We start from the raw sequence: 24,536 nt of genomic DNA on the forward strand, positions 1-24,536 counted from the left end.
AAAATCTATTGTAAATTTTGCGATAAATTTCCGTGTCTCTTTAATAAGTAACAAGTTTTAATGACTGATACATTCTCATAATTGACGTGCGATTTTTTCACGAATTAAATTTAAATTATAAATATCACGTATATATAATTTTTCATAAAATATAATAAAATGTTTAATTATATTTATTTAGAAGAAGAACTTGGAACAAAACGTAAGATATATTTAAATTTGTAAAATATACGTCACGTCTTGCTCTAAGTTTTCCTTCTAAATAAACATAATCAAACATTTCTAATGAAAAAAAGAGAACACACAAATCAATTAACAATCAAAAATCTTTTCGTGATTTAAAAGTTTTCTTCAATCATAACATTGTGTTAATTCTAGTTCAAGCACTGCAACATCATTCGGAGAGAGAGAGAGAGAGAGGGGGGAATTTAATATAAAGATATATAAAAAGTTATAGATTAATAATATATTATATATACAATATATAATAATTATGTACATTGAAAATATTAACATCTTCACCTATTCTTTTTTACAACTAATCTCTGTACAATAACCGATCGGCTAAAATATTCCACCTACGCTACGATGATAATTAAGTTGAGAATGTGGAACGTAATCGTAGCCTTGATCGTACCAATCCGGCGTTGCCGCCATGGTATTCGCGGTACTTGACGACTGGGTATTCTGTACCGGGTGCGATCCGTGCTGATGACCACCGTTATGACTCGAGCCGTATTCACCGCTCTGGAAATGATTGAACTGTCCCCAACCGAGCTGCGTCCTGGACCAATCGGTACTACCTGAAGATAAAGACGAATACAGATCCCGATAGAGATCTTGATGGAATTTCAAATTAAAAGTAAAATTTTGGATTAACTGTATACACGTACATGTACATATCTAACAATTTCAGATTTTAAATTCAACATCAGCAACTTTTTACAGATTACTTTATTGGGATATCAAAGAGACGAAGATCTATGAGTAAGAGGGAAAGAGATGTAACGAATAAATTTTTTTTTTAGAAATATTCGTAATATGGAGATATTCCTGAAATATAGCATAATCTTGAAATATCTTCTAAGAACTTGGAAAATCTGAAAGATTATAAAATACGTACCGGTGTTGTGCGAAAGCGAGGTTGGCGCACCATGCGCGGCTGGTGGCTGCATCGTCGACACCTGCGCGAGTTGCATGGAGGCGGCCGCGTGCCCCGGAAGCGAGCCGAGATGGCCGGAAATGGCGACGGCGTGTCCTTGAAGAGCGCTGCTCATCGTGGTGGGCACCTGGGCCATCGTAGTTGCCATTTGAGCGGCGCCGGGCACCTGGTGCACCCCAGGCGCCTGGTGCAACGTCGTCGGGCTGTGATGCAAGGTCGTGGGTACCTGCGGTATCCCACCCGGTATCTGCGATACCTGCGGTATCTGAGCAAGCTCGTGGCTAGCCGCGGCGTATTGGCACGGTGTCAGCGGCAGGCCGGCCACCGAATGAGCTATGCTACCGGCGTGTTTGCGGAGGCGCGCCCTGCGATTACTGAACCACACCTGAAGCAGCGCACACGGTGCCTTGCGATGGGATCGGTTTCATGGTAATCGCGATAAAAAAAATGCTTATGTAATCTCGCACGTTATCTTGAATTTTTATACGAATTTCTCTTTTTTCAAAAGGGGGAGTTTCACGAACCATACGTATATAATTAGTGTTTTACGCGAATAATTTATAAAATTTTAATCAAAAAAATATTTCGGTAAGACAGCACGATTCTTTTTTTATAAAATCGTTAAAAATATGTTTTTTTTTTTTTTTAAGATTAATATTGTCATAATTAATGCGGGATGTACCTGTATCCTCGCTTCCGTCAATCCAGTCCTTTGAGCCAATTCCTCTCTGGCATAAACATCTGGATACTGGGCTCGCTGGAACGCAGTTTCCAATTGCTCGAGTTGTTCACCGGTGAACGTTGTTCTGCTTCTACGTTGCTTTCGCTTAAGTGGAATGCCCGGCTCGCTCTCCGTATCGGAGTCATCACCGCAACGACCTGAGGATTATAAAAAAGCGACAATCTAAATAATATATATTAAAAAAATCCGGGAAAAGCCATCAATGGTTGATTATTATGAAACGATATGCAGATAATTTATCTGGATTTCTCTTTTACATTAATTAATCTCACTCAGAGATTGTAATATAAATATCTTTTGTAAATGCAATTAATATTATTTTAGCTTATACAGTTTCAAATCCATAGATTTATTATCATAATACGTTCAAAAAATTATGCCGAAAAAAAAAAATACGTGTCTTTTAACATATTGTGTTACGATCTATTCCACGTACGTCTATTTTAGATGCAAATTTATTATAAGAACTCATGTAGAAAGAGAGAGAGAGAGAGAGACATCTGTGGCGAATCGACACAATTCTTAAAATGGCATGAAAAATATTGTAGTCTGCTTATGACACAAGTTTCTTAATTTTTTTCTGGTTTAACATAAACAAACATTATCCGTTCTGTTCTGAGAAACTGAATCCGTGACGAGGAATGTCTTTGACGATTGATTCGCAAATTGTGAGCATGTTTTTGACAAAAATTTTGCGCTATTAAAATGACAATATGATGTATAACGACGGCTTAAATTTCGTAGCGATTATTAATTTGTGTTAAAACAGCCGTCACTGTTAATTAATAAATCGTCGTCGAAAAAGTCGCACTATCATTCGGCTCGATGAGCTCGCCTCTTTCTCTGAATGGGATATTGATGAGACGATGATCATCATATGTACATTGCGCATAGTCATCGTACTTCTTACGGCTTAATTGTTTCCTATGATTGAAATCAAGACGTTTCACCTAATATTTCGAATAAAATCCTAGCGTATCGTCACGGATTTATTCTCATAACTCATGATATAAAACGAAATGATTAATTGTATTTATAAAAGAATACTTTATCATATTTTACGGATACTTTACATTTTTTTTTTTTTTGTCAAATTAAATTAAGAATGAATGTATAAGGGTAAAAATTTCTGATGTTTAATCCTGATTTAAAGTTCTTCCAATATATCTGCTTGCACGAAACAGCTTCATGTTTTCTGCGTATACACGCTACATACGCCGTAGTCGTTAAAGTGCCCATAAAGTCCTCGTAAAAGGCAAGCAATGGTCACCTCCGATGGTTCACAGCCATCTTGCTGCGGTTTTCATAGGATTGATACGTTTTATGATCGACTGCCTTTCATCGTGATCGGTTGTACTTATAAAATTTTATCGTCGACGACGATGATTTCCAGCACCTTTTATAAAAGCCTCTCTCCTATTAATCCGTTATGGAAATTATACACACACAGGATACTGTCTAAAGTAATTAAGATCTTAATGAAGACGAACTCTGTAGATTGCATTCCATCGTCTGTCAGTTCTCTTTCCCTTTGCAAATCAAAATTTTATACAGTATCTTTTTTCAATTTTTTTCTCTTAGGAATTAATTTCTTTTCGAAATTCGTTTAAGCACATCTCTCCACTTTGTATAATATATTGGTTCTCTTTATATTAAGATTAATCTTTATTTCGTTTATCTTTCCTTCACAGATGAAAACTCAGTCTGCAGAGAACAATGTCAACTAATATCGCTCGCAACCAATCAGATTGCAAAGATCTTATCGTTTTCATCGCCGCTCAACCGTTCGATGCTTAACATTAGATCCTCTTCGAAGGATCCTGCAAGCTTCTTAATATCCTCGCATTCAGCGCTTCGTTGCGAAAACATTTCTATGCAATATCTCTATCCGTGCCATTGATACCTATTTGGTTGAGAGAACCAGCAGCTCGTGCGTTCATTTTCCTCGCAACGAGAGAAAAAAAGGAATGTGTTTACGCAGCAAAGAAAAGCCATTGATAGATGAAACTGACCGGACTATACCATCGCTAAATATTTGCCCCTAAGTCGACTCTTTCTCTCTTTCTTATTGTCCCATATTAGCCCCATATTATCGTTCAATCGAGCGTTCTCGCGGACTATTGTCCGAATCAAAATCGGACATCGTCGTGCTTTTCCAGCCATTCTTAGCCATCTCTTTCTCCGTCTTTTATCGATATAAAATTTCGAAATAAAATTTAATCTCTCCTGCTCGCCTGATTCTATCGCCGGTCGAATGCACATGAGAGTATACATCGACTGAGAGCATGAGTGGCTTGTTGTGACGCCGGAGAATCCATCCTGGCGCAACAAACGGGGATTAGCTCGCTCCTTTTATTTGCCTACCCTGTGCCAGCGCGCTATCGTCGATTTCGCGATGCGGAATTAAACGGTGACGACAGTGATTCTATTTCTTATATCGATCCGCCGCTCAGTTAATTTCTCGTTCGCGTCGCACGAGTTCGATTGAAATCGTCCAGATCTCTTTCTCAAGCGTCGCGGATCCAAACGCAAGCATCGGCCAAGGCCAAGATTTTATTGTGAGAATTGTGCAGATTACTGTACTGAAAAAAAAAAGAGAATTGTTAACTTGACATTCTTTAAATTGAAATATTTGTATATTTAAGTCAAATGTACGATTTAATATGTTGTATTTGACAATTTAAAAAATGATAATTAGTGTTGAACGTGTTTAGTTAAATTAACAATTTTTTTTTTTTTTAGCGTGTCTGAAAATTTATGTGACAATTGAAATTCTGGAAGATGTGATGATTAATTTTCTTGAAAAGAGTGTTTAAATCGCAAAAATTGAGCGAACCCGACACATTTAACAGATTCAGTTTTGATATTGACAGGATTGGGTAAGTTAATTTTTTGTTAACGTTAAATTAAATTAAAAATTAAGTTTACGTTAAAAGTCACTTAAACAAAAAATAACTCGGTTAAAGTTAAGTTAAAAAATTATTAATTCATTAAAGTCAAAAGTTAATTCTCTATCCAATAGCGAATCGCGACAAGCTCATTGTAGGACAAGTGAAATATTCGCATTACGGTCATAACTATTTTTACATGACTTTAATATTGATGAATTATTTTAACTCGTACAAAAAAAGTTGACAAGTTAAATATTAATGTATTTAAAAATAACTAGTTTAACTTAAAAGTTAACACGTTTAAAATTAAACAAGTTAAGTTAAAAGTTATTAACTTTTCAACATTTCAACTTAACTTTTAACCAGTTACTACCCAATCCTGGATATTAATTTGTACCTAATAGATTTTATATTTCAACTAAAAAAAAATTGTAATAAAAAATGTAATTGAGGATCTTTAATTATAGCCTATATCATCGCAGAGTCTGAAATTTCTGATTGTACTTGTGTAGGGATAATATCAGATTTGCGCAAAGCAAAATCGGCGGATTTCTGTATTTCCTCGAAGGACCTGCTGTTTTCCTTTTACGTACAGTAGAACCTGCCCCGAATCTTATGCCGGTGGACAATGAACGATGCCTCTTTTTCGTGCGGTTTTTCACTTTGCCCGGCGGGAAATGAAACTAACAGCGGCGAGAGGGATTGCGGCTTTCGAGTATACAAGAATTCTCAGCGGTCGTCCTTTGAACTCGAGTCCATTCTACTTATTGTGCGACGTTACATTTGTCAAAACGTAACGTGCCTTCCGTGCATATGGAAGCGGACACGCCGGCGTCTAACTTAAATAACGACCGACATTCACGAGAAGTAGACAAAAGACGCGGTGCTTTTCGGCACGTCCATTGATTTTGCACGAAAGTATTAATTGAGGAAAATAATTTTCTTCGCGATATATAGCAGCGATAATACTTTTAATATTAAGTTTTTATATCCTTTATCCGCTTTCGATATACACAAACGATCTCGAAAAATTCCAAATGTTCGGAATGTTGATGGATAAAAATCATATGATAATTTTTAATTATTTTGAAATCTCTAAAGAAGCATGCATTTGAATATAAGTAAGATTCCTGGATCAACTAGGATCAATGTCGATTAATCATCAAATGATGCAGGAGATGTCGCACGAAGAGTCGCTGATGACGGATGAAATGTTCACTCTCGTGTACTTGGTGGATGTCGAGTTGCTGCTTCAAGTTGCTGCGTTATGAAAAAACAATGAACAATCTCTTTTGACATTCATCGTCATCTTTTCCCTCGCTCTACCACTTCTCGCCACCTGTGCACGACGACGAGGCCGGTGACAAGAATTTAAACCTGGGTTCCGCCACCTTTACTGTCTGTAGATGCAACTTGTCTCCAGGCTATTCTCCCATTCTTCCGTTTGTCATACGAGGAACGCGGACGAGCCGCCAAAGACGCCGCCAAAGAAGATCCTCCGCCGTTCGACGGTCTCGTTGGAAAAAAGGTCACCTCGCTACCTTTATCTATTTTTTCTAAGTACGCACCGCGCGATATTAAAATGCATACACGTGGCTTCGTACTCCTTTCAAGAAATAAAGATAAGTCTTTGCACAAGACGCTAAGAACGACTAGAATGGAATCGGTACGTAAACAAATTACTTTACATATATAAGATGGATTTGTGAAAGAAAATATATTTTTCAAGATAGGTAATAGAAAATCTTCTCGAGAGATTTGCAAAAAAACTTTTCTGTATAGCTCTTTTATGTAATTCTTCACATACAATGGTCCTCTTTCATACCTTTTGCATCAATATTAAAGTCACCACATTCCTCCGAGCTGTTTTATCCTGTGCTGCCAAAGGAAAAATAGAGAAGCTACAAGAGAATAGAGAACATTCCTAAAAGCTGTTTAGGAATTTGCTCGGCAATATTTATACGCATATAAAGCAGATCTAAATATAAAGTTCAATATTTCCAATCAGCTATTAGTTTTCACTAATTATTTATCTTCTAATAATTAAAAATTATTTAAAATCTTAAAAAATACCAAACAGAAAACTAGAAAGGTGCGTATGTTATATTTATCTAATGTTTACATTTTTTCTAGCATCTCGGCACTTCGCACGTTGGAGTGTCAGTCCCACGTTTCCGTCCAAAGGTATCTCAGTGCGACTAATTATCAATTATCATTATTGGCTCGTTCAGCCGATCTTTTTTTCCGCGGTATAGGCGAGGCGGCGGCGGAGGTAGTGCGGAGAACGGCCAGGTGTGTTTCTATCGCGGCCGCCGTCGAGGGGACGTTCGAGGGGGAGGGCGATGGTGTTCGGCGAGTCAGCATTCCTTCGCGCGGCCTCTGACATCGGCGGTCCTCTCTCAGAGGGCTCTCTCTCTCTCTCTCTCTCCCTTCGATCCACGGGATCGCCGTTCGACTCACATCGTCCCGCTTCCACCGGCCGGAAGAGAGGAAAAAAAAAAGAGCGGCTGTGCCCGAGAGCACACGAGGCACAGGAGGCAGGGGGATCGGGCTATTGTATACGTGTGTATGTGCGCGCGATCGTTTAGGCGCTCATATGTTGGACTTGTAATGAGAGAACGAACGTGCTCTCCCGCGCCGGGACAGGGAGGCGGGCACGCTCGATGAAACGCTTTATAGATTATCGCCCCGGCCGAGAGAGAGAGAGAGAGAGAGAGAGAGCCATTGTTTTATCGCGCACGGTCGCCCCCCCCTGTTAGCGCCTGGAAATGTCAATTATGCCGAGGGTGCAATTAAGCCTCTCTCTCTCTCTCTCTCTGTCATATCTCTGACTCGAATCCTGACGGATGTCTCGTCTCGCATTAGACGTAGCACCTTATCCCCGAATTCTTTCGCGTTGCAACGAAGGTTTTTCGGTGAACTTTAAAGCGTTAATTTGAATTTATAAATTATATTCTTTACGACAAGCGTATGAAGCGACCGAAACAAAATATATCGGAGCTTCGCTCCGATATATATTTCGTTTCATCTTCATCCAAAACGCGTGGATGATGTCAAGACAGACGGGAGCCGGCGCGTCGACAAACGACAAATGTTACAACGCCGGATGATGTGAGTTACGCTTGCTTCGTTTCCGGAGTGATCCTGTCTCGGGATCGTCGGGTTGACTCGTTGATAGGCACAATCAATATCGGCCTCCCGATGATGAAAAGCGGCCGATCGGGCCGTGAATAGGCCGCGTGAAAAGACGCGTGTAATCAATTACGGGGAGGGGAGGGGGGAGGGGTAGGAAGGGGTGAGGGGGCGGTCCCGCGGTGTCGAGAGCAAATATCTCATTCGTAGCAACGTCATCCAGAAATGTGCCGGTCAGCATCCCTGCTGCGGGTATGTTCCTCTACACGCGTAAGGTACACGCGTCTTGCCGCCCTCTCTTCTCGTCGAACGTGTATACGCGCGCTCCCATAATGTTATAGCGTACGAGTCATTTTACACGATTAACACGTTTGCCTGATCGAGCGAGATTACCGTAAATGCAGATAAAGCAACTCACGAGCTGCCATTACCGTTAACGGTGAAGGCTAACGTCGGTGCATTCGGTTTTCTCGGAGAACGTATTTCTAAAGTAAGTAACGTTACGTTGTAATATAGTAATGCACACGAGTACTTGTCTTTCGCATGCGCGTCATTCATATTATGGGAATATCGAAGGAAATAGAATGGAGGCGTGCGAACTATTATTTTAGTATCTACGCGATACACACGGTCGGTCGTAAGTCGTAAGTTTGTTTTCCCAGTCATCATCGATCACACGAGAAGATCTTTTCGCCTTCGATGCACAGCGATCAAAGCGAAAGGTGTCCAAAGTTGGACATGTAAGAGGATATTTTCACCGGGATTCTCGAAAGCATATAAATACACATTCGGTGGGCTCGACGTCCTTTCCGAAGCAGTGGACGGAGTCTGCGTAAGAATCAGCGGACGCGGACAACGGTTATACAGGGACGCAAGCAGCATCCGTTGTCGCGCATGTAGATGGCTTTCGTCGACTTTCCTGCGTCCTCCCTTTCCGCTTTCCGCGTGTCGAATCGGCCGCTGAATAGCGGAAAAGGTGCCGCACCTTCGTAAGCTATAAATCTAACCGGGCCCTCCCGATTCTCCACCTTTCCACTCCCGTCGCTCATGGGGGTCCGCTAGATGCGCGTGTGAGGTCCCCCTAAATGGTAACAAATGTCCTCGAAACGCCAACAATGAGCCTCGAAGCGGTTGACAACCGAGAGCACGGTCTGTCTTCCTGTCAACGCCCGTGTATACGCGTATGCGTGTGCACGCTCAGGGAGGAAGAGGGATGAGACCGGTAGTCGGTATGAAAGTTGGTGGCCGATCTCGGCGACAGAATTTTCGCCGATACGCGCGATGAGCCGCTACAATTAGGCGGTGTTAGGTGCACTTTAGGCACCATCTCGCCGGTCGGCGTCGTTGGTGGTCCGTATAAAGGGCAGTTGTGATGACGGTGCAGAGTCTTCTTCTATTTGCCGGAGAGTTCCGTCCTTTTCTCCGCAAACAATCGCTCCTCGATTATAACTCTGAGGATTATTATGCATCTCTACGAAGAAAAATATATATTTATTTCTCTACAAGAGAATATATATATTTATACAAGATTCTCTCTCTCTCTTTCTGCATATTTTATATTAAACGATATATAGGGCTGAAGTTAGAGATATCGTCGATTGCATTTTAACGATCGAGAATTCGCTTTATATAGCTTTCTCTGTGAAATTTCAAGTGAACGTTGACAGCATCGTGGTCAGTTCTGACCTGTTCTTTAACCTGACCACCAAAATTACGAGGTGGTTAACTATGTTTCGAGATGAAACGGGCAACCACGCCCCATTAGCCCTGAGCTGCATTGCTGGTGGTTTTTTAAGAAGAGCACAAACGTGCCGCTAATTTTCCTCCCTCATATCGATAGCTTCCAGATTTTGTGGAAACTTGACGCATTCTTCGAAAATATAATATGGTGGTGTCTTTCATGTGTTTCATGCGCTGCCCCGTTAAAATTTCAAGCTGTTTGATTATTATTTTATTTCTTCAAAATATTATATTCGACACAACTGTATATTATTATTTATCGTTAATTTATACTTTTCAATTTTTATCCTTTTTTTTTTATAGGTACATTTTAACATCTACCTTTTCACCTTTATTTAAGAAATGTAGAAATTTTATTTCGCTTTTTTTTGCTTTTTTTTTTGCAGCGTGAAAGTTGCAATATTAAAAATATTTTTCTCTCTCTAAAGAAAATCAAAAGAAAAAAAAAAAAAAAACTATCTGAGACTACTCTCGCAACATTGAAGAACGTATCTATCTTGAAGCGCAGTACCGTGCGTTTGCAAAAATATCCGAGTATAAAGTATCTTTGTAGAACGATCGACTGATTTCTTCTCGATCAACTCTTAAAATAAAAGATGAAAATAAAGGATAAGCCGAAAGAAAATATGTGAGGGACATAAGAAATTAAAGTGATAATACGGCCACAGGAAATTTGGCGGAAAAATTTTATCTTGGAAATTAAAATAATTGATATATCTAAAATCTAAACTCTTTTATATTGTATAGATTATTTATTTATATATTATAAAGGATTAAAGAAGCAAAGAATTGCTAACTATACGAAAATATATAATTTGTAATAATTGTTTTGTCCACAAAATATGTAGCTTTTACATAAATCGAAATCTTATAAAACTCGAAGATTTTTTTATCGGCGAATTTCTTTTAAAATGTGTAACGATAAATTGCGTAAAATGTAAGGATAAGTAATTATCAATCAATCCGAAAGGATTATCTCGTATAAACTCCGAACGCGCCTTTCAATTCAATCCGAAGGTAAGGCCGTATCTGGTAAAGACACACGTCCTTACGAGTATGTATCCCTCTCGGAGGATTATACGCTCGCGTGACAAGGATCGTATCCGTACTCCTTGCAGCCCGATTCGTGCAGCGCATTAGATACACACTTCGATATCAGCCCCCGACAGCCAGCCCTCTGCTCCCTTTCTCGCGTCCTTGCCTTCTTTCTCTCGCTCGTGTAATCGCTCACCGGCTTCTTTCGCATTCTTCATTCCGTCGATGTGTCGACTCTCGAAAGCGACTCTTCGGAGATGAGGATTACGAACCGACAGCGAGAAGCAACAAAGTATTACGCTCGATATGACGTTGATAAAGCCATGAATAAATTAAAGGGGATGTATAATCAATCCTGTTTTTCTGCAAACATTTTTTTCCACCGACTAATGTAATATTGTAAATGATGGGATCGTGTATTTTTTTTCTTTTTCTTTTCTTTTCTTTTTTTTTATATAAAATAATAATATGTAGTAAATCGTTTTCATCGTCATCGAAAAGAATTCATTCCGATATTATCGCAAGTTTCGAGAAATCTTATTGACTCTTTGCGCGCGGCTCGATAATAGCTCGCTGAGCAACTCACGATGGGCCGAACAATGCGAATATCGATCGAAGCGATGCAATCTGCAAATTTGATCGCGAATCGTGCAAGCAAATCGACAAGTCGTAAGAAAAGATATCTCGCGTGATGTATGCTGAAACGTTTAAAACACTATTTCTCTCTCTCTCTCTCTCTCTCTCTCTCTCGCTCTCTCGCTTTTCTTCTACCAAGAGCGATCATCGATCGTCGATACAATCAATAAACCTGATTGTGAATCACTTAACGGCGTTGTTCATCGCGCGGATACTTTCTTCATCCTCTCCAGCCGCAGAGATGAGATCCTAAAGAGAAAGAGAGAGAGAGAGAGAGAGAGAGAGAGAGAGAGAGAGAGACAGACAGACAGACAGAGAGAAGTGGAATCGGGATAGATACACATATTATATACGCGTGAAGCGAGGGACCGGGGGGGAGGTAGGGCACAGAGAGGAGGGGTAGCGTGGAGGCAGGGGTGGGCAGGACCCATTAGGCTAATCCCTCGTCGGCGGCCGAAGCCAAAGGAACGGAATAAGAAGGAATAAGAAAGCCACAGGCTACGTGTCATTCCTGCTCGCCTGCCGACACCTATACCCGGACCGGACACCTCCGCCATATAGTACGAGTATATCCGTTCAGAGGTGCTCCCTATCACGATTGCCCTCGCTTCCTATCTCGCGCGCGCGCGAATAAACTTCGTCCCTAATTTATTCCATCGCACGCGCCCCTCCCCTCCCCCGCCCCCACCCCCGGCCACCCCATCGATCGTGATAATAATTCTGTCTTATCTGCTGGCGGAAAGCGAGACGAGGTGAAATCGGAAGCGGTCAATTATTCGACGACGCGAGATAGTTTCGATCAAGCGATATAATTTCAGCGAGATTTTTATAGAAATTACAAATAATCTCAATCTATATATCTAATAATTTAGAATTTTTATTAATTCGGATATAAATTAAAGTTAAAGTCGAAAATTAATAATTAGCTGATAATTTTTTTTGTTTTACATATATCGATCAGACTAAATCCTCTTTTCTCTCATACATTTTAATTCTGGTTGTGAATTATCTCAGTTAATGTGAATTTTCCGTGGAAAGTATACACGGCGCATTTAACGGCGCTCGCGATATTTTAATAGCGCTTTAAGTGTTTCTTCGCGTTTGATAGTAATGGCAGGAAGTCGTAAAAAGCCGCGTCCACATTTCGGCGTTTATTTATTTTTACGGCGTGTAAGAGGCGACCGCTTTCGTCTCGAAGTTCACATTTGGCGGTACGGCGGCGCGGACAAATTACATCGCTGGCGATCTTTAAATTCAGTCGATCGACGTCAATCAATTTTATTAACCGCGAGAGCGGTTAATGACGAATGAACAGCAGTGCGAATGAGACCGAATGCGTTACCCGCTCGTTAAATAATTATTCATTTTTGTACAAAGATTCTGCGTGTACGGGGACGAGCGCGGATGAGATTCCTATCATCGTAATTTTGGGAGAAAAATTACGAAGCGTGTGCGACAGTTACATATCGCGGAATCGTGCATAATTAACCGTGCCGAAAGAGATACGCATCTGTAATTGACGGTTTCGCGTTTTACCCGGACGGGCGATAATATTTCCTTAAAGGCGCCTTTTCATTGGCGAAATTCACGCCTGATTCTTACTTAATTATGGTTCTTTCGAAATTCATCGAGTGCTTCTGGTTATTTATGAGCGCGCGCGATATTCCTTATTGCCTTCCCGTTCCCTCCATTGCAATTTTACTTCATTTTAATTTCTTATCCGAATTCTTCGTAAGAATTATCCTCGACGCTAAATATCACGATCGCTCTGCGCTTTTTACGCACGGCATTATTCATCCGAATTCGTTCTCGATTAGATTAATTAAAAGAAGAATCGTAGAGGAACGGCGGGGAGAGCGGGAATGAGCACCACTGTCGACGTGTGGCAGGCGGTCCGTTTGATCTCCGCGGGACCTTCGTGGGGCCTCTGGGCCTTGAAGACTTGCTCTTGCCTCTTGGCTCTCGGACTCTTTCCTCACATTCTCGATGGTCCGCGATCGAGGGATCTTTTCTCGACCCCGGCAGCGTCCTCTCGCCGGCCTGACTTCTTAAGACTTTGGGACACCTGTACCGCTAATTCCTCCGTGTCTACCTGTATCAATCACTAAAACGGATTCCCGCTTCGCGCTCATAACAACCGACTGATCGTGTATGCCCACAAATAATCTGGCTTAGGAATCGAGTTATTTCGTCAAAGTCACATGGAGATCTGGATCGAGAAAACTCAATGTGACAGGTATATTCGTGTAATCGGAATTATATGTAATATAAAAATTATTTACAAATCGTTGCGATTACAGCGATTCGTGAAGACTATCATATACCTTTCTTCAATTATCGCATTATTAATATATTAGATTTTAAACGTTTTATTATATTTATATTTTTTTCATTCAATTTAAAATAATAGTTCTCAACTCACGCAAGATACATAATTTGATGATATAATGAATAAAATGAGCTCCGAGTGCTCTGAAATTACGATAATAAGAAAATCGAATATATCATGTACGAAATTAATTATTCGTTCAAAGGGTTTATATTGATATTTGAGAAAAGTTGTATAATTTTTTGTGTACACCTTGTATCTAAAAATATTATACAGGACAATCCCGAGGTATCTTCGAATAATCAGGCGGGACGCGTCTCATGCGAAATCGTCTCGGAAATCTCGGAAGGAGGAAGACGACGAGACGGGACTTGGAAAGAAGCGGGATAAATATCCCGCGTCCTGTAAGATATTGACACTTTTGTAATCCGTTTGTCGGACGTGTGGGCAACCTGGCTAATCCCGCTTACGCCCACCGGAGATTAAATCCTGCCGGTCCCCGATACCGGGCTCGTTCCGACTAACTTCGGTCTCTAACAACGAAGGCGAGCGAAGGCGCTTAAAGGGCCCGCGTACGTCAAACGGAGGTCCCATAGGCCCGGCGGAGGTTAAAAGCTCTTGATGCTCCTCGAGACGATGGATCGCGCGCGCGATTCTCTCTCTCTCTCTCTCTCTCTCTCTCTCTCTTTCTTTTTTTTTTATCTTTCTTCTGCGTTCCATATAATATTTCTCGCGCTCGATATCGTGCGCCGACACGGCGCGGCGCGCTTTGCTATTGGGTTTGCTGCACGGACTTCTTCCTCGCTGCTGACAGCCTAAAAGGGTAATTAACCCTTCGACTGTCCAAAGTGTGAGAACTTTACGCGGCTTTCGGGCGTTTGCTCGTTTTATTTTCGCGATAACGATCGAGCGAAGAGATATTCAAATCGGATGAGAACTCTTTCTCTCTCTCTCTCTCTGTCATATCGCGATTTAGCGTTCAGAATTTATCCTACAGAAAGTAATGCAGAATATAAATCGTGATACGTGCGTTCCTGCGAGACTGAGGACTGTGGGAAGAATTTAGACTCACCGCCGCCTAATATGCCATTGATGGTGTAATCCTTCTTTCCGTCATCCCCTGGTCGTCCACCTCGAAGAAGTCTGCTGATGGAACTGACGCTTGGCGGATCCGAGAAACCCTCCTACATGCAAACCGGATTCATTAAAATTGACGCATATAATGTAATCGAAGGATGTTTTGGCTGTACAATAGTAGCAAAAACTGTCAAGAGTAAAAAAAAGAAAAACATATTTCTTACGTTTATATCGTTTGAAAAAACAGATAAATAAATCCGGATTATAAAAAGAAGAATTAAAATATCACAAAATAATATGATTTTTAACGTCTTCGTAAAAATGAAAAAAAAAAATGTAATTAATATTTTTCCTAATTTGTAAGAAAAACTTTTGATCGCGAATGCTCCTTGAAATCGACTACGAGAAAAACGATTTGCAGAAAGAGAGAAAGAGACAGATAATATTTTTCTACAATTATAAAGTAACTTTTAAACGAACAAATGGATCTGGTATCAAGTTTCGCACAAATATTTATCAGATTTTTTTTTTTTAATATATGTGAAAATTTTTATTTTCAAGCCAATGTTTTTTCCTTGTTAAATTTGTCAATAAATGTTACAATACGCGATTTTCCATAATAATCAATACTAACTTTAAACTTAAATAATTTGCAAATCGTTAAATGAATTGCGCTCAAGTTTTGCATATACCATACATCTTTAAGATGAGTGTGAATTACATTCTATCCCTCGATTGCTTTATACAAGTAGAATTAAAACGATTAAAATAATTCAACGCAGAAATAAAGATTTTTTTTTCCACAAAAATTCTTTAGCCAAGGATGTAATTCTTCTGAGATATTTTATTGCGATAAAAGATTATGAGAATGACGGTTCCCTCTTATGATTCGCCTCTATCGTCTTTGTCTTTTGTTTCCGTATTAATTCGAGTCGCATAAAAATATTAGCAATTTCCCAGATAATGATTGCTAGGTTTACGCAAAGTTTCGCACATTTCCGTCTCGATCGAGCGTTCGCCTCTTCGCTCCTAGATATCAGCAAATGCGAATTGATTGATCGTAGAATTACGTGTACCATTCGATCCGCGTGTGGCATTTGCAACTGCAGACTACTGCACTACAATTTGGCGCGATTATTTTCGTGTCGGCATATACATTTGCGCCGTCGAGATTCAACCTTTATTATATATTGTACGTCGGAACCGTTACACGCGCGTTCACCGCAACAGGATACTTTCGCGAATCCAGGTTGCTCGGCGTCCGACAACGAAACCTGCGGATAATCGTGAAAATCGAAAGCGATCTTTCAAAAAAGCAAGGCGATCAGATTTTTTTTTTTTTTTGCGCGGTTACTGCAGATGATGTGAGCGCGACGATGATCTTAAATCTCCGGTAAGTGAGAATCGGTCATTCGAGATATCGCGTAAAGAAAAAAATGTCTGTTTTTTTCTTTTAAATAAATAAAATAAATTTAATAAAATTGTATAAATGAAATTAATTTAAAAGGATAAATTTACATACATCTTGAAGAAGAGACATTGTTATAAGTGAGAGGTCTGTTTGGTTTTTTTTTTTTTTCCAAACACCTCAGTCATTGTTATTTTCTTTTTATGATATTTTTTTATATACACGAAATAAAATCCTGCTTTGTATAATTATATCAGAGATGAATGAGTTACGAAATCTAAACAAAATCATTGTTAAACTGATGAAAATTTGTCATGCACAATAATCTCATGTATCTTGAAATGATATAAAAATTTTGTGAATAGATGAATGTCCGCGCGATCGTTAATCAGTTTTTCATGATCGCATCCTAAGAAAGGGGATTCACTATTGTAGATGAACAATGTCCACAAGTCCGTTATTCTGATTGTGTGAGAGAGAGACGGTTCTTCCTTAATCGCGATATTTCAGAATTCTTATAATACTCGCAAGCGATCATTACGAGAAAGCTTTGCAACAGAGACGATAATCGCGTTGGACCATTAACTTCTTCATAATATAATTACAGTATCAAGGAGGTTAATAGTTAGCGATTGATGGCCCCTCGCAAAAGACGAGCTATCCAAATACCGCAGTATGCCATACAGGGAGTATAATAGCGGTCAAGGACTAAATAGTAATACGATTCGCACATACTTTCCACGTGATTTTTTTCTCATTATAAACATAAAATATATATTAGTATATCTATATATAAATCACTTATTATGAAATTACCATATAAGTTCTTTAAATTTGAAAAAGCGAATAAAAAAGTTTAACTCGTGTTTTATTAATATTTAAATTCTTTCAAAATTCGATTTATACATTAATCTTTGAAATAATAGGCTCGTATATAATTGCAATATCATGATCAAGATCAAGATTACTCAAGTCGAGTCTATTTAACTGACATAACAGAGATTGAACGAGATATACTATGTAACGCGGATAGAAAGTTTATTATAACGTTTCAAGATTTCTTCGCCATATCTCGTAATTTCGTATCAAATATCAAGAAAGTCCCGTCATTCGTCGTCATACAGCATCAGCATCGCGAAAATCTTCGCACGTACGCACGCGCCGATATCGATCGGCGTTATCAGCGGGGGCGATCGCGACACGGCGGCGATCAAGTGCGTGCCAAACGGGCGATTCGCTAAAGAGAACGAGATAAATAAAGAAAGCGGGAGATGTAAGATCGAGTGAGCATTATCCCGCGAGCCACAAGGTGAAAGAACTGCCTTTTGCCTTTGCCGAAGATTTAAAAGGAGGAAGAGAGCGGAGCGCGCGAGCGTGATAGAGAGCGGCGGCTTTAGATAAAGAGAGAAGGAACGAGGCAGGATGATGAGGGAGAAAAAAAAAAGGAAAAGGGGGGGTCGTCGGTGTCGATCGCTATCTGTTGGATCGCCGATCTCAGAAACAATAACGATCCTTCTGTCGGTGGTGGCCGAGGCGTCGGATCCGGGGCGATGACAGGAAAGGGAGAGAGAGAGAGAGAGAGAGACGAAGGTAGACCCGGACGAGGCGGCTGGATCGCGGGTGCGACGAGGAGAGATACGCCTTGAGGGCCTCGAGGTTCAGGAACGCCTCCTTCCAACATTAAATGCCGTATTAATGCCGTCCACGATCGACCTGCCTCCACAACTGCAACGGCGTACGTGTTCTCGTAACCGTTTTTTTCTCGTCCTTCTCTACGACGGCTCTCTCATCGTCCTCCCGTCTCGCTTCAGAAAAATCGTCCGCACTCTTTCTTTGAAGGATATTTTCGGTGCTTCTCTTTCGCTCCTCAATCGCAGTTTTCTTTCGTTTATCGTTCTCTAGGGTTGCACGAGATATCAAGACTAGTCTTGAGTTATTGTCTTGTTTTGTCGTGAAATTCGGGACAAGATTTTTAATTAGTTTTCAAGACAATACCAAGATTAAGATCAAGATTATTGAGCTTGTCAAAATTATTGGTTTTTAAAAATGCTAAAATATTTAAATCGCTATATTATACTTAAAAAATTTTATTTAATAAATAAAAATATTTATATCAACAGATTTAGAAACAATCAATACGATAAACAATATTATAAATTTTACACAATTATTTAGCGAACTACTTTTACATTTTATGGACTGATTTTCTCGAAATTGGTACCAAAATTTAGCAAATTTTTCGGGGATGGCTACTATGTGGTTTCTTTTTAATTTCATACCCTCAAATGCACCCACGCACTATGTTTCACGGGCCGATTTTCCCGAAATTGGTAGAAAAATTTTGCTAATTTTTCGGGGATGGCTACTATGTGATTTTGACTGATTGACACATCGACGATTGCTATGTCGCAAAAAGGAATAAGATTGTTAGTTTTGACTTGAGGAAGTCGTGTTCCCAGAGAGGGTTTTTAATGGGTAAGAGTTTTAAGAAATAAATGAATATCGTAACATAAATAATAATAATTATCTTTGATTATTATATATTACAATTATTATATATTTTTAAATATATTTATTAATATATATATATATATATATATATATATTATGTTAAATATTATTTTTGAAACAATTGTTCAGTATTAGATAAAATCGAGACAAGATAATACAAGACGAGATTATTGCCAAAATTCACTCAAGACAAGATTTAAGTTTCCGAATATTTTCGATACCGATTTATAATATTTTTGCGAATATAATCTTGTGCAACCCTATCTTTTCTCTCCACCCGTTCGTTCTATCGCGCTCGTCTAATTTCTCTCTTCTAATGTGTCTTCTTTTTATTCCGATTGTGAATGTTTCTCTTTCGCACGTATATTCTTCAATTCTCTCGCTATTACTTTTATTCTTTCGTACGCTTTCGCGAGTATCTTTTTACTCGAGTCTTTCTTTCCTCTGCACTCACTTTCGTTTCTTTTTTTTCCTTTTTTTATATATCTCGGCGGTTTTTTATAATCTCTCCCGCCTGTATTTTTACACGCTCTCGTTCTCCTCGAATGATACGTTTTTCTTATTGTCGCTCTCGCGGCCGATGCGCATGATGTTTCCCTCGAGCGAGATTTATCTCTCTATCGAAGAGATCGCCCTCGGCAAGGGAGGCGTTCCAGCATCGAAGGAAGGCAAGACTTCCTACGTCGGAATTTCGCACGGTTTCGATTTGAGAACCGCCGTCGATCTTATCGCGGGGACACGTAGAGATATTCCAGATCCCGATAGACGATACTTAACTTGACTTTTGTTGCCTTGAGAGAGGAGTGCTACCGCAACGATTAACGTGATTGCGAATAAAAACAATACGAGCTCGGATGTGAATTAATCATCCTCCTCGCGTACTTTGCAAGAGAAAAAGTACATTGGGATTTTGGAGGACACTTGAAAAAATCATTTCTATCTAATTTAATTTACCGGCGAGTCTGATCGATATCGATGATATCCATTTTCTATTTTTTCTTTTTATATATATATATATATATTTTTTTTTATATCCATAATTCATTAACACCTACGTTTAGTAAGACTCGTAATTAAATATTTTGTTAAACTTTGCACCGACATCATCCGGGTAATTAATCTTCGCTCTTTGCAGTAATATCTTCTTCCGTACATGTACTATGATGATGTTTTTTTATCATAAAAAGACATCAAGGGATATGTCGGGATTGGAGATAATGCGGAAGAAATTATTCACGGAAAAGTTTATTTGTGTGCATGGGTGTGTGTGTATATATATATATATATATATATATATATATATATATATATGTCCGTGTGCATACTCGAAAATCGAGATGCAGAGGTGTTACGCCAATGAGGCGTGGGTGTAGACGGCGGTCAGTAACGTATTAAAGGACACGCGAGTTGCCCGGGGCCACTCACGTACCCCGCCGTTCGCCTCGTGCACGCCTCGTGCACAAGATTAAAAAGCCCCATTGAGTATGATTCCCGAGGAGAGATAGAGAGTAACCGCGCGCAGAAAATATCCGTGTTCGATTGAAGGATGAAGCAATGGCTCGCGGGATTTTCGCGGATGGAAAAATGCCCGCATGATCGGGGATAATGAATCGCATTTCGAAAAACAATTCGAGAGTGGCAAATGTTAAAAATATTTAATGTATATTTTTACAAGATTTCTACACGTGTTTTGTCCTTCTTCGTAGTAATAAATTTTAATTGCACTCTTGGTACTATTAAAATTAAATTTTAATATTTTAATTACACTCTTGATATTATTATAGTTTTATTTATTTGAATTTGAGTTTTTTTTATATTTATAATTCTTTTTTTTTTGTTTTTTTTTTATTATCCGATACTTTCTCTCAATTTATATCGAAAATATTATCCTTCTAGCTTTCACGCGTGATTTATATTTTCAGTTATATCAAATCGTGTGCGACAATTATTATTAAAATATTATTTAGAAACAGTAAAATATTATTTAGAAATAATATTGTTCTACGTTTTATTGTTTTATTAATTCAAGACTTTTACAAGACATTTTTTTATTTTATTTGAATAATTAAAAAATATAATATTCAAATAATATTTTTCACCTTCATAAGCTTGTCTCGGATCTCCCAGGAGAATATTCCCGGATTGTCTCTCTTTAATTCCTCGATCCTCGCCTCGACTTCCGGTGTGGCTACACGCGGTTTGCTACCACCAATCACGCCCGGACGAATGGATCCAGTTTCCTGATACCGATTCAGGATCTTTGAGACACAACCGTGTGAGACGCGGAGTTGTCTGGAGATGACGCAAGGACGAACTCCAGCGGCGGCCATTTCTACGATTTTCAGACGGATATGATTTGGGAGAGGTCGCCCGTTGATGAAGACCCCTCCTAGCTGATTCATTCGACCTTGTCCTGCAAGAAATAATCGAAACATCAGTAGAATCCAACGATCGTTTAAAGTCGCGATTATTATTAATAATAAAATGTAAAATAGTTTAAGATAATCTGAAATATTTTAAGATAAATATTCTTGTAACTTTACTAAAGGATCACGATAAGATTAAAGAAATTTTTAAAATGTACCTGCGTATCTCGATTAGTTAAAAAAAAATATTCAATTGTTTACGCTGCAAATATCAAACGATAAGAAATGTTCATTTTTTTTTTTTTTTTTTCATAAAAATTGCGGAGAATATTTTCTACAAATAATCATAACTCGTTTCTGTTGGAAAAACGCGACGAGGGGGGGGGGGGCGGGGGGAGGGAAAAAGTGGTTTCGAGAAAGGTCTTGTAAACGCAATTGCGGTGATTGAGCTTGAAATTAGCGGCGGAATCGGACTGGGGCGCAAACATGAAATCAGATAACAGGACGGCGCGTACAAGGAGAGGATACCAAAAACACGGCTAACAGCCGTAAAATTGAAGAAGTTATGCGCGCGAGGAGGCGTGCACCAGGCCGTTTCCAACACTAACGAGTATAGAGTCGGATCGTTAGTCGAATTAGCTACCCTTCCCGTACGTGACATTAGCTCCCGTATCATCAGGCCCCGGGTAAGTGCGCACGCGGTGCTGCACGCGTAATTACTATGTTTACGTATTACGGACGCTCCGAGTACACACAACGGAGACGGGCAATTATAATAATGGTGCGACGGAATGTCTCATTGTCGTCGGATCATTCTACAATAGATCGGCCGGGATCCTTTTCGAAAATTCGAATTAATTTTTCACCCTGCGTGTACACATGTAGCGAAATAATAATCGTCATCACTTTCGTCACGTTGAAATGAACGACTCGTTTGTCTCGGGCCCTATTCATTTCACATTTTTGCCTCGTGCGTGCGATAGAAATGTGTACCATGTTTTTTTCTTATCGGCTATTCTAATAAACGTACGTATAAGAACGTATGATTATAAGAATACAATTATTTATAAAACTTGAAAGATTAACGTGTATCTTTTTTTGTATATTTTTATTTATTCCTATTAAATTATCTCTATCCGATCAATAATCTTGTAATGTCTAGCGTAAGTTTCGACACGCATTTTCTTTGGCTATTTTTTAGACGTAATAATTTTTCCAAATTAACCATCTGATATAATTTCCTTTCGTTTGTCGAATTATAGTTGATTAACATAAATCTCACACAGTGTTATTAATCATGAGTATATTATACATATACAGGGTGTCCTCAATTTAAATGGCAAAACTTTAAGAGCGTGTTGGGGATCGAAAAACTAAGACGAGAAGTCCTTTAGAGGTTTGCTCGTTTCTGCTCCATTTTAGAGAAAATCGCAAAAATTCAATCTCTCGTTGTCAGCTGCTCTCTCGAGTCGATTGGCATCGAATAAACTTTCTGCTTCAAGGTTCCTTACATATGTAAACACTTGATGTTATCCTTTACGACAGAATCATAGATGCAGCAAATGTCACTTAATGCATTTGAGGTCAGTGCTAGATGTAAGTCAGTGCTTGCATTGCTGCAAGAGGGCAATATTTTCAACAATATCCGCATTAAATAGATGATAACATAAATAAAATGTAAATAAATAAGTAAAAAGACGAAAACTTGTTTTGTTTCTTTCTCTTTGTGATTTTCTCCAAAAACGAGCAAACCTCTAAAGGACTTTCTGTCTTAGCTTTTCGGTCCCCTACGCACTCCTGAAGTTTTGCCATTTAAATTGGAGACACCCTGTATACGTTCTATATCTACAATATATATATATAGTCTATTGAGTTTTAATGAACCGGTTGATTATCTGTTTAGCGAATATATCCATGTATGTTCCACGCATACATTCACACACAGGAGAATACATGATCACGTTCTACACAAGGGAACATTATGTCATGCCTATTGATAAATATCCATATCCAATACAGAGCGCACGATAATAATCAAATGTAGATTTGTCTTACTCAATTTCGAAGGGACCTCGTATTAAAGATGAATATCAATTAAAACAGCGAAGGGGAATGTTTAATATACTAGGCTAGGCACAGCAAACGCGCGTTACCATTTAATTTACGACGGGGTCGTTCGCTCTGGACAGGATTGATTTATCAAAATCACACGGCGATGCAATCGATCGTATGTGTGTTAATGGCGATCGTGATTGAATTTAATTATCTTCTTAATAACCGAATACACGACGATTAAATGGCCACATTGTTACCGACGCCAGCGTTGCGTAAATTATTTAATTGCAGTAATGGGATTTTCAAATGCGACGATTAACGTCGGTGTAATTCGCCGCAAATGCACCCTTTTACGCGCGCTGTTATTATCGTGCGCACGTCGCGCGCAGATAAGATCTGAGAATCGCGCTATTAAGAAATGCAAATCGCAAAACTATTTCCATTAGAATATTTATGAATTATAATCATTTCGAATTGTATTTGAGCACCATAATTGTAATTATAATTTGCCATAATGTGTTTAATTAATTTAGTTAAAAAATTTGATAATTTATGCACGTAATAATAATATATTCCTACTTTAACCTTTTCAAAACATTCGCTTCTCTTTGTTTCCAAAATCTGTCAAGGCAGAATAAAAGATTTTAATACATTTTTACAAATCCTCATCTTATTCGCAAAAAGCAATCTTTTTGTAAGTCTTAATTTAAAATTTGAAATTGTAAAATATTGATTTGTGAAATACTTCTCCCTTCGATCTTTTAATAAAGTTTGGTATAAGAAGAAAAAGTGACATTAATAAATGTGATACCGCGATGATTATGTTCAACTGTCATTCTACTAATAATCTAGTTATATTTTCTGTTTCAGATCGACGATTGTTCGTATAAAGATCATTCGTGCAGAATAATTTTGATCGCGTGAAAACACAAAACAACCTTGGAACGGATACCCGCCGAAGATGGGCCTCATTCCGCTGGTGACATCCATGCCGCCGGCCGTGATCCTTGCTGCGTTATTCGACACTGACACACACTGACCGGAAACTTCACTTTTGCCACTTTTACGTCGAGAAGCGCGCGTCCTTTGCATTCGCCACTTGTCTCAAAAGGGAAAGACTCTTTGTCTAGCATCCAGATTCGAAGAGAGAAGTGGTCGGGCGTAGATCCAGGTAGAGTGATTCCAGGTAGACGTAGAGGCCGAGTAGGCTCGCGCAAGAAAGATGAAGAGAGAAAATGAAGAAGAAAAAAAAACAAAGGGAAGAAGAGAGAGAGAGAGAGAGAAGAAGGTTACGAAACGAAAGAAAGAAATAAAACGCGGTCTTCGTTTTACAGGGGGTATCGACGCGAAGCTGCCACGATGATGCTCGAAGACGGGGGCGATGTCGCGATCGCGCGCGTTCCTGAATCGGGAAACAAGAAAACGAATCGGCAAGCACGCGTTGCTTTCGTT

General features: G+C 39.2%; 1 protein-coding gene across 1 annotated transcript; it reads right to left on the minus strand.

Annotated features, from left to right (window-relative positions):
• Positions 1-564: 564 nt before the first annotated feature.
• Positions 565-24,074, minus strand: LOC138942934 (protein gooseberry-neuro). Its single transcript, XM_070313436.1, has 6 exons — positions 24,023-24,074; positions 20,763-21,076; positions 14,740-14,851; positions 1,845-2,041; positions 1,124-1,547; positions 565-803 (listed from the first exon to the last, which is right to left on the minus strand). Exons 1-6 carry the CDS (start codon positions 24,072-24,074, stop codon positions 565-567), a joined length of 1,338 nt encoding a protein of 445 aa, XP_070169537.1.
• Between the last annotated feature and the right edge of the window lie 462 nt (positions 24,075-24,536).

The sequence above is a fragment of the Polyergus mexicanus genome, unplaced genomic scaffold, assembly GCF_030449975.1.
Source record: "Polyergus mexicanus isolate NDT 795.1 unplaced genomic scaffold, iyPolMexi1.0 SCAF_24, whole genome shotgun sequence".
Taxonomy (NCBI): domain Eukaryota; kingdom Metazoa; phylum Arthropoda; class Insecta; order Hymenoptera; family Formicidae; genus Polyergus; species Polyergus mexicanus.

Excerpts from the sequence above, each read along its gene's own strand:
- LOC138942934 (XM_070313436.1), bottom strand. The coding sequence starts at position 24,074 with ATGGATGTCACCAGCGGAATGAGGCCCATCTTCGGCGGGTATCCGTTC. Across the intron at positions 21,077-24,022 it reads CGGCGGGTATCCGTTCCAAG|GACAAGGTCGAATGAATCAG; the intron begins GTTGTTTTGTGT and ends TATTTCTTGCAG. Across the intron at positions 2,042-14,739 it reads CAATGGCATATTAGGCGGCG|GTCGTTGCGGTGATGACTCC; the intron begins GTGAGTCTAAAT and ends TATAATCCTCAG.